The sequence below is a fragment of the Hylaeus volcanicus genome, chromosome 4 (assembly GCF_026283585.1).
Source record: "Hylaeus volcanicus isolate JK05 chromosome 4, UHH_iyHylVolc1.0_haploid, whole genome shotgun sequence".
NCBI classification, from domain to species: Eukaryota; Metazoa; Arthropoda; class Insecta; order Hymenoptera; family Colletidae; genus Hylaeus; species Hylaeus volcanicus.
The window spans coordinates 24,214,117-24,225,356 of record NC_071979.1 but is presented as its reverse complement, the minus strand read 5'-3'; the positions used below and the strand labels follow the sequence as shown (position 1 = coordinate 24,225,356).

Here is an 11,240-nt window from a genome sequence, read left to right as displayed (position 1 = left end):
TACGGGAATAGCTGAAACTCGAGAAACAAGTTAAGAGGCCGTAAAGATATTTTTAACTAGAGTCTCCCATAATTAATCTGCACAGGGTGTCCCAAAAATGGTGGAGTTCCTTGAAAGGGGTGGTGATTTGGAACAACTTTTTCGTTAAGGAGATATCAACAAAAAACCCCGACCAATCAGAGCCTAGCCGCCAACGACATACTCGCGCTCTGATTGGTCAGTGTTTTTCGTTAATATCTCCTTAACGAAGCCTCGGACAACATCTTCGTTCAGGAAAAAGTTTTTCCAAATCACCACCCCTTTCAAGGAACTCCAACAATTTTTCGGCACTCTGTATATATGTACATACAAACGTGCGTGCGTACATACGTGCTCAAGTATCAGGTTGTCCCGAAAGTTTCTTTCGCGAGTTGCACTCAATTATTCGATGTGGTCGTGTTTATATAAATAGACAATCTAATTTCATATATATTCATGTTGTAACAGTAACGGAGCAAAATGAATCGTGCACAATTCAGTAATGTAACATAAAACATAAACTATCGTGCATGTATTACTTATTAATAAAGCGAAAGAAACTTTTCGGACAACCTAATATATTACGTTACCTCGACCTTACGACACGAGCAAATCGTTCGAACAACTGACGAGGATTTTCCAATTCGACCAACACATTTGTTTTTATCTGAAATGCCCCGTAGATGGTATTTCCTTCCGTTCGTGGATTCCGGGAAGCCAGATCGCGGAAAATGAGCGCAAGGCGCGTTAGGGAAGCAGCGGTGACGTTGTACGTATCGACTTCTATGAACTCGGTCAATTTCGACACAAGCCGACGGGGCTGCTCCATAAACATTTCTGCGAACGCAACTACGCAGCCGAATCGCGAAGATGCTAACTGGGTGACCCCGGCTCGTCGGTGTTATCGGTACAGATGTCATCGCGCGCGCCACGAAAATAAGAAACCAGTCGTTCGTTTGCACTGGCACGTTCAACATGCGCGGATCGCTGATAATAGCCCTCGCGGTCGTCTTACCGCTGTTGGCCGCCGACACTTTCGCGATCGAAGGCGTCAAAGGCGGGCACCGTCACCATCAAGGTGTCAAAGGTGGTCGACCGAATCAGAACCTCGCCGTCAACAGCACCGTACAATCTGGACTCTGCTACAAGACCATTCCGTGAGTAAAGCCACGTTCCCACGTGTCCAGCCGCGGCTGAATGTAAATATTTAGACAGCGTTCCCTCTGGATGCTTCGCGACACTATCGGGAAAGATAGAGACAGAGTTTATCGCAGTTTTCCTTTTTTACTTGTAAAGTTTCACCACCGAAAAATCTTGGGAAAAAATCTTGGTAGGTGGTACTTGAAATTCGTATTTGTCAAACTAAAATAGTTCGATGGAAATATACAATCAGTACTATCTATGTCTGTCGAAGAAATTCATTTAACACGTTTACGGCGGCGCTGCTATTCGCGATTCTGATAGATACACGAGCGTGAACCATCGGTGGTACACGCCGGCGTGAACGTGTTAAATAAAATGATAGGTCTGATGTTCCCAATGAAATTTCTCGTTACAAACATGCGCATATAAAGTTTATTCGTATGCATATTTATATCGAAGCATTTATTTGGAAACATCAAATCTATTTACAGAAATTTCTTCGATAGAAAGAAAGGGTATTTATGGGACTAGTTATATTTAATTTATCACTCATATTAGGACACCGCTAGGTGCCTGGAATATTCAGCCGGTCTCAAGAGTGCGAAGGGTTAACTCTCTTCGAGCTTTATTATTTATTTATTTATTTATTTATTTCAATATATACGGGCATAGCCCATTATGAAATTAATACGGTGTAGCAATTATGAAAAGTAGCCATCGATATCCATAGACTGCCTTTCAAAATCTTAATCGCGTTTTGACGCGTGCAGATAAATCTCGAACGTAGAACTTCATTCAATCGATTCTACGCAATCTACAAAGATATTCTGGCGTAGTATCCTCCTGAAATCAAGACGGGTGTCCCTCGTTCAGCGGCAACTCGCTCACGGCGCGAATGGGACTACTCGCGAAACGGTTGGTAACCCTAATTGCGATAGAGCGAAACGCAGCATCCGAGGAACGAGGATCGTGTCGCGATGCACGACCTTTGCGCCTGCGGTTATCGCGGCAACGTGAGCTCACGAGTTCACCCTTGTTTTCACGCTATGTACGCGTTGTTTCAGTTACGCAGATGCGCTGGCTCTGAACTCCACGGGGCAATTCCCTCACAATACTCTTCCATCGACGAACGGGGGCGAAGAGGTAATTACGTATAATTAAATCATTCGTCAAAGTAGAGATACGAGCGTTCGAATCTAATGCTTCTTTCGGCAAGGGAACCTTCGAGCCTGTATCACGTGCAGTTATTCGTTGATTACACGTAAACGAATGATATTATCTGCCGATGTCCATCTGGTGTCAAGATTTAAACTTGTCGGTGACTTACACTCGAAGAATTTTGTTTCTCAAGGAACGTACACTCCCGTTCGGAATGTGGACACTTTCTTAATAGAAATAAATATCTAATCAAAGTTGCGAATCTATTAATATCAATTGTATCATTTATGTTGCATTAGCGAATATACTTTATTAATAGTTTGTTTTTTATATCACATTAGTAATAATAAAAATCTATAGAGACAACTAGATGATGTTAAAATTTCTTTTACCAAACTTGGATATTATTCATTTCTTCACTGTATCCGAAGTAACGTTATCTCGTTTATTTTGTAATACTTCGTCATAAATGTTTTCAGTAAATGTTTTCCACCATAAAATTGAATAAGGCGCTCGAAACATTTAATATTATTAAATGTTGGTAAATACTCATCCAATAGAGAATTTAGGAACAAAAGTTGTATAGTAATAATTTACGGTATATTAATTATACATGTTAATTATTCATATTAATTACTCATTGAAGGTAGCAAGTGTCCGCATATTGATGAACGAGGATGTATACCTAATTAATTCCAGACAGGTATTAACAGATAATATCAAACGCTTACTTGCAACCAATGAATTCCTATATTCGTACAAAATTTCGGTCAGATGTAGCAGGCTCGAAGATTTAAGCCTCGGTAATACCAAGTTTCTAAACGATCGAAATTGACCGAACGATGCTCAGACAAACGGATGGATCACGATTCTGGACTGTTGCGACGGGTACGAGCGCAACGCAACCTCCGGAGGCTGCGATCCGCAATGCAAGCAGGGATGCTACGGTGGCAAGTGCATGGCGCCGAACGTCTGCGCCTGTCCGCCAGGCTGGTTCCCTCAGGAGGGCGTCTGCATGCCTTACTGCGAGCAAACCTGCCAGAAGGACGCGTACTGCTTCTCGCCGAACGTGTGCGCCTGCAAGTTACGCTACGAAGAGGTGAACGGCGAGTGCAGGCCCATTTGTCCCGGGGGATGCAACAACGGCGACTGCGTCGCGCCTCAGGTGTGCAGGTGCAAACCTGGCTACGCGCTTCAAACCTCCACGGAGACATCGTCCCTCGAGTCCAAGAAGTGCGTGCCAATTTGCCAGGACTGTCGCGACGGGGAGTGCACCGCGCCAGGGGTGTGCACGTGTCGCGAGGGGTGAGTAGAATTTAAGATGAAACCAAGATCTAAATATCCCCTCAAAGACCTAGACCTCGCTAAAGTTGAACATTTACAAAGGCTAAGACAATATCTTGTTAACGCATCGATGATTGGTCGCGAGTTAACTGTTTGAGGCACACGATTATAAAAGAAAAAGAAAATTTAAACTGCGTAAAAGAACAGTAACTTGCTAACGCCTTTTAACTCGTATACATTTCTGATTCCACTTGTTGTATTCTTATCGTTAGATCATAGTATTTCCACATGAATGAAAAACCTTAAATAAAATAATGAAACTGAGCAAAACGTGAGATAGATTTTAACCCACCTAACTTGAAAGAGTTAACTCATGCTTGCACTTGTATTCTCTATTTCAATTTCTGAAACCCAGAGCGATATGGAATATTCTGAAAGTTTTGCTCATCGTGTTACGTATGTAAAATATTTCATTTCAGTTCATTATGTTGGTAAAATGTAAATAAAGTTTATTTAGATTGCTTTAACTTCGCATTCAATTACGAAATAATAGCCGGTGAGGTCGCTTCTGTGTAAAATGATCGGTCGACAGTGTGTTAATTGACTCAGCTGGTAGAATAACCTTGAAATTCTATAATAAATAAACAATTTTCTAGATACACCAACCTACGAGGTGACATAGCAAGCTGCGTCCCTAACTGTCCCGAGGGCTGCACGGGTGGAGACTGCGTTTCTCCGGGTGTCTGCAAATGCAAACCCGGCTACACCCTGGACTCCACGCGCAGATGCGTTCCAGAGTGTCCCCGAGGTTGCATCAACGGCGAGTGCACCGCTCCAGGTGTCTGCAACTGTGGTCCAGGCTACGTTCTCGACACCAGCAACAAGTGTATCCCGGATTGTCCCCAAGGCTGCGAGAACGGGGACTGCGTAGCGCCTGGTGTCTGCAGCTGCAAGCCAGGCTTTGGTCTAGACTCCACGCGCAGATGCGTTGCGGAGTGTCCCCAAGGATGCGCCAACGGACAGTGCATCGCTCCAGGTGTCTGCAAGTGTCCTCCAGGATACAATCTCGATCCAAACAACGCGTGCGTTCCGGACTGTCCCCAAGGGTGCGTGAACGGCGAGTGCACGTCTCCGGGAGTATGCAGCTGCAGGCCAGGCTACACTCGCGACCACAACGGCAGATGCGTTCCATTGGAAGGGATGTCCAGCACTGGGTCTCAGTGCAGGTTCGGTTGCGGGACGAACGGCACCTGCGTGGGCCCGAATCGGTGTATCTGCGACCTGGGATTCCGCGTGGATCCAGACACGGGCAGGTGCATCCCGTCACCCACGTCGTTCGAATGCAGAAACGGTTGCGGATCCCAGGGGGTCTGCGTGGGTCCCGACTTGTGCATCTGCAACTACGGGATGCAGCCCGATCCTGTCACCGGCAGATGCCCCGAGCCTCAGACCAATCCACCGACTTTCGAATGCCGTTACTTCTGTGGACCTCACGGCAGATGCGTTGAGAACAATCGTTGCGCCTGCGAGGTTGGATTCATAGTCGATCCCACCTGGGGGATCTGCGTCCCCCAGAGGACGCAACAACCGAGCGAACCGCAGAGGATACCTCAAACGTCTCAAACGTCTCAAACGTCTCAGACGTCTCAGACGTCTCAAACCGGCGAACCCATCTGCGAGAATCAGTGTTTGAACGGGGAGTGCACCGGTCTGAACCATTGCACGTGCAAACGCGGTTACGCGATGGATCCCAACGATCCCACACGCTCCAGATGTCTACCCGTATGCATCGGCGGTTGCCCCCACGGGACCTGCACCAGCCCAAACTTCTGCATATGCGACCTGGGTTACAGGAAGGAAACGGGCGTGAAGGGTCGACAGAGATGCGTTCCGGTTGAGTAGAACTCTTTCGTTCGCGTTTGTCCATCCGCCATGCGTAAATCGGACGCGAATAGACTGTATGATTGCGAGTCGGTACGAATGAAAACGATCAACGACGTTGGATGTGTAATTGTATATCGCGGCAATTCTTTGTCGAGTGTCGACGTCGTTGTAATTTTTTCATATTAACGAATAAATAAAGCTGAAACGTACGTGGAAACGTCAGCGAAGAGCATTCGACGATTCTCTTATCGATTATTGTTAGGAGATACGGTATCACCTAACATCCTGTCTCGTCTCTGATGTCACAGGACATGATTACACGGGTAGGAGGAGGGGGATGCATAGGCGCCAGTGAAAATCAGTAATACGGCGTGAAGTTTAGTTGTTTTCCTGTCGTTCGTTTGACAACTAATACCGAGAATGACACTCGCGAACGTTGCGATTTACGGTGGTTTTTTAATCGTCACCGCGAATTTAATTTTCTCGTTCAGGTTTGCCGCTCCGAGAGATCCCTCTGTTTGCCCCAAGGTATACAGGTGAGCATACTCCGCGAATCGTAGCTTTCTTTATTCTTCGATCGTCGTTAACTTAAATATGAAAAAAAAACCGACTGGATACTCGTAGTTATCGAGCCACGAAAGAGGTTACGTATTGGGAGACGTATCGACAGCGGAAGTAGGGCATTTTCTACACAACGAAAAAACGACAAAATTACAAGATACAGGTAAACATCTTCTCCGTTGAAGAACGATACATAATAAAAACAGTTGACGCGTTAACCGAGATGGGAATTTTCTCATTCTCCTAGCAGAACGAACCCAGAAAAGTTCGTTCATTTGAAAACTACGTTTCAGTATTACACCGACTACCGTACGGAAAGCGAATGCTGTCCAGGGTATAAAAAAACGCTGAGCGATATTTGCGAGCCCGTGTGCGAGCCCGAATGCGTGAACGGCAATTGCATCGCGCCCAACGAATGCTTATGTTTCTTGTCGCACGACTTACACAAGGACAATTTTTGCAAGCCAAGTTGCACTCTGTGCGAGCATGGAAGATGCAACAAACCGTTCGTCTGCGAGTGCGACGACGGGTACAAACTGACCTCGGACGAAGACACCTGCGAGCCGATTTGCGATACGAATTGCGAATCATTGAATGCCTACTGTTCGGCGCCCAACGAATGTACGTGCCTCGACAATTACAAGACGATGGATACCCACGAAACAGAGGTGCGTACTTAGTTTAGACGAAGAATCTGGTAGAAAATATAAACGTTATTACGGTATACCAGCTTACCTTTCAATTTTCCTTAAATATCAACAAAGGACAATCTAACTCTGGCGCATCATCGCTCATTTCCGTATAATTTTTTATTAGTTCCATATTGTTCTCAAACCACACAAAAAGATTGTTGAAATTGCCAACCTTTTTTATTAATCCATTCGACATGGAGTTTGTGTGGTCGATTGACACGAGCATAATTTAAATTGTTAATAATTTAAATAGTTAAAATGAGCACATAAATATTAGTGGAGCGTTCGAAGCATGCGATTTCTGTTGAATTTACCAGAAAATTTTCAATGGTGTACCGTTTTATAAAAATCTTTTATAAACCTCTGAAGATATTCCGGTTATTCGCAGTTAAACAAATGCTACCCGATCTGCGAGCTCTCCTGCCTAAACGGAGAGTGCACTGCGCCGAACGTTTGCACTTGCTTCGACGGTTTCCAAAAGAATTCGGACAGCAGCTTCCTCTGCGATCCGATATGCGAGCCAGAGTGTCAATTCGGCGTCTGCATAGCGCCCAATACCTGCGTGTGCTACACCGGTTACCAATTGTCCTACGAAAATATTTGCGAGCCGATTTGCAGCCAGCCCTGCGTGTATAGCACTTGCATCGCGCCCGAGACCTGTTCGTGCAACTTTGGCTACGGACTAACGGAGAATTCCTTGTACGTCTGCGAGCCAGTCTGCGAGAAAGCTTGCGTGAACGGGACCTGCACAGCGCCAGGGACCTGCACTTGTCACCTTGGCTTCCGTTGGTACGGCGACGAAAGCATGAAACACATTTGCGAACCCGACTGCAGGGGCATGTGTCTTTACGGGACGTGCGTTGCACCTGACACCTGCCAATGCATGGACGGATACCAGCACATCGGTAAAGATATGCAAGAATCGGTGAGTGAGAGAGGAGTGAAAATTACGCGCAAACTATTAGCTGGACTGGAAAGTAATGTCGTTTTTGCGATTTTAAATACTCGTTTAACGATCATTAGCTCATTCATTTATCGATTTGGCTTTCAAAATTTGCACACTAATAATTAATCTAGGTAAAACAAAGATAGCGGAGTAGGTAAAACAAAGAGCGCAAACGGTTTGCAACACTAATTTCAAATCGGTTGCGCCCGTGTGCGTTCGGCCTCACGCGGTCTCGGAAACGCTCGCCACCCCAGTCGTGTATCTTTTCAAGGCATCGCGGTACTTCATGGGCTACTCTAGCTGCGAGCCGATCTGTGAGGACGGCTGTGTAAATGGATACTGCATGTCTCCCGGGATGTGTGCCTGTCGTCCAGGTTACGAACTGGCGGGGAACAACCCATCCCTCTGCGTGCCGCTCTGCACGAAGAACTGCATCCACGGATACTGCAACGAGCACAACCTGTGCACGTGCGACCCAGGCTACGAACTACAAGGGCACATCAACGAATGTACGCCTATCTGCAACCCGCCCTGCCAGGACGGAGAGTGCATCGGGCCGAATCAGTGCGCCTGCGATTTTGGTTACCAAGTCGTGGAGGATAGCAATATCTGCGACCCGATCTGCTACCCCCCGTGCGAGAACGGATACTGCTTTGCAGCCTACGAGTGCTCATGCAACGATGGCTACAGACATTCCCAGAATCTTTGGTACAGGTGCGATCCCGTTTGCGAAACATTCTGCGGCGACTACGGTTTCTGCGCTGCTCCAAACACCTGCAAGTGCGCGGAGGGCTATCGTTCCTCGGGAAACGGAACGGTACTGGTCTGCGAACCTATTTGTCAACACGACTGCGAGAACGGCACATGCGAGTCTCCAGGCGTATGCGTTTGCAACCAGGGGTACGAGAAAGACGAGGAACAACGTTGCGTGCCCTTCTGCGCATTCTGCGAGAACGGTACGTTAGGATCTTTATTTCTTCGAGGACAGAATGTCAAATTCAAGCCTCCTAACAAACGATTGCTTAGAAAATAGTAAGCGATTCTAATTCGTTTGCGCTACCTACACAGTGTGTCACAGAATTAATGTAAGAAACGGAAATGGGTAGCTGAGACGATTCTGAACCGCAATTTCCTTTGCAAAAATGTCGTATGGTGCTTCGTAATTCTGGGACACCCTGTATATACAGCCAGTCCCGTAAGTATTCGTACCCTCCATATTTATTGAAAAACATTCGTCCAATTTAAACGAATGCTTCATCTTTCTAAATAAATTTGTAATTGTAAATATACACGTGTGTTTGCACACGTGTATAATACACATTACATATTACATATTACACATGTATATATTTACAATTACAAATTTATTTAGAAACATGAAGCATTCGTTTAAATTAGACAAATCTGTTAACACATGCGTTCACACGTGTATATATTTACAATTATAAATTTATTTAGAAACATGAAGCATTCGTTTAAATTAGACAAATACGTCAACGCATGTGTTCACACGTGTATATATTTGCAATTACAAATTTATTTAGAAACATGAAGCATTCGTTTAAATCAGACAAATTTATTCGTGTACATATTTATAATAGAAAATAGATTTGGAAACACAAAGCCAAATTTCTTCAATGAATATGGAGGGTACTTATGGGACTGACCGTATTTGTTCGATAATCATTCTTACACCTCCGTTTACGGTAACAGGTACCTGTGTGGAACCCGAAATGTGCAAGTGCGACGAAGGCTACGTCTCGGTTGAACGCGAATCGGAAAACAGAACCGTCTGCGAGCCGTACTGCGAGAACTGTTTCAACGGAAGCTGCACGGCGCCTGGGGAATGCCAGTGCGACGCTGGCTTCGCGAAAGATAGCACCGAGAACGGAACAGCAGGATGCGTCATGGTCTGCGAAAACAATTGTCACGGGCACGGATTTTGCATCGTCGAAAATGCCACCTGCGAGTGCCAGTACGGATGGAACGGACTGCATTGCGAGGAACCGACGTTCTGCGTTCTGGTACTGGACCCTGAGACCCCACAGACGAACGTGTAAATACTGAAACTTTAATCTCAACGGTCCATCGTTGGATTTTTCAATTCCACGCCTTGCTTGTTATTTGGATTTCTTTTCGTTTGCCAGAACAACCGTCGTGGACTATGTGAACGAGACCCTTGCTAGGGTGTTCGCGGGCAGTCCGTTGTGCTACCGCAATTGTTTCGACGAGATCGATAACGAGACTTTGTGCTTCGACGGATACAAGAACGACGGGGTAGTGAACGACACCGTCGCCTGTATAATGGGTGCGGGTAAGAAGTTCCAGTAAAAAAGGAATCACCTTGTTCTATAAGAATTACAATATTATATCTCGCGACGGAACTTGTTCACTAATTGGTGTTTTCCAGATTCAACTTGTCACTCGACCTTGTCTCAAACTACCAAGCCGCCGAATTACATTTACATAGTTGTAATAGCGAGTATCGTCACGGTTATAGCGGGAACCATCGTATTTTTGTTAATACGAAAACAGAAGAAACGGGAATATAACATCGGTAAACTATCTCGTTGATACAGGTAGATTCGAAAGTAGCATCGATAAAGATGAAATTTATAATGCCACTCTTGAGTCGTCCTGCATACCTCATAAGCAGTGTTATTATAGATAGAAACTTACTTCACTGTCCTGAACAGGTAACGCATCAACCGCGTCGACGCAAGACTCGTTGCTACCCGAAGATGAACGTCTCTAGCGTTGCTATGCTCGACGCATAGCTTGGAAGCAGACTGTGATATCGAAATTGATGAAACACGAGATGAAAATTTCAACTCGTTTCACCGATACTCTATTTTTCATTGGCCGTTTAAGATATTAAGCTTCAATTTCAACTTGAACGTGGTTTGCCTCCGAGGATCGTCGTTTAATAAACTGTTCCTCGAAACGAAGTTGTCGTAGTGACCTTAAATAAATAAAGTAACAAAGTAGCTTTAACTGCATTCTCGATAAATTTCTATTAAAAGTAACGGGCCCCTGAGATATCGTGCATCCGGTCTCGCTCGCGTTATGCGACGCAGACGCTGGTGGTGGGAAAGAGATAAACAGAACGATGTACAATTGTCGATGTACTCGTTTCAGTTCGTGTTTCGCAGGGCGAACGACGTCTTCTTTGCGCAAATAAACGCAAGGGAAAACGTTCTTGTCATTCTTACGGCACTTTTCAATTTATTAACACTTTGCACTCGAGACCTTTTTTCTGATATCTATCAGCAACTCGAGATGCTTTCTTAGCATTCTGTTGTCACGAATTACGTTGTTCTGTTGTCACTTAATTTGAGATTTGAGAATCAGGTCACTTTTGCCTCAACGACAATCATGTTATTGACATTTCGACTTTCAAAGAAATTAAACCTAAGGAAAACCTAGTGGCGTCTGAGGGTCGCCTCTCGAGTGCAAAGGGTTAACCTCGTCACGCCCTTGGTTACATATGTGGATGTTTAGATTTTTATAATTACTGTCAATAATAAAAAGAACGAAACTTTGATAAAAAAAAA

General features: G+C 45.1%; 1 protein-coding gene across 1 annotated transcript; it reads left to right on the top strand.

The window, feature by feature from the left end:
• The first annotated feature begins 944 nt into the window (after positions 1-944).
• On the top strand, positions 945-11,125 carry LOC128875231 (fibrillin-2-like). Its single transcript, XM_054120620.1, has 11 exons — positions 945-1,175; positions 2,226-2,304; positions 3,170-3,624; positions 4,260-5,502; positions 6,270-6,716; positions 7,129-7,665; positions 7,958-8,642; positions 9,400-9,742; positions 9,834-10,000; positions 10,097-10,243; positions 10,383-11,125. Exons 1-11 carry the CDS (start codon positions 994-996, stop codon positions 10,439-10,441), a joined length of 4,344 nt encoding a protein of 1,447 aa, XP_053976595.1. The 5' UTR covers positions 945-993; the 3' UTR covers positions 10,442-11,125.
• Positions 11,126-11,240: the final 115 nt, after the last annotated feature.

What these genes read in the sequence shown, in the direction of transcription:
- LOC128875231 (XM_054120620.1), top strand. Translation starts at nt 994, where the DNA reads ATGCGCGGATCGCTGATAATAGCCCTCGCGGTCGTCTTACCGCTGTTG. An exon ending in CGCCTGTATAATGGGTGCGG is followed by an intron (nt 10,001 to 10,096) that starts GTAAGAAGTTCC and finishes GGTGTTTTCCAG; the next exon opens with ATTCAACTTGTCACTCGACC. An exon ending in GAAACGGGAATATAACATCG is followed by an intron (nt 10,244 to 10,382) that starts GTAAACTATCTC and finishes TGTCCTGAACAG; the next exon opens with GTAACGCATCAACCGCGTCG.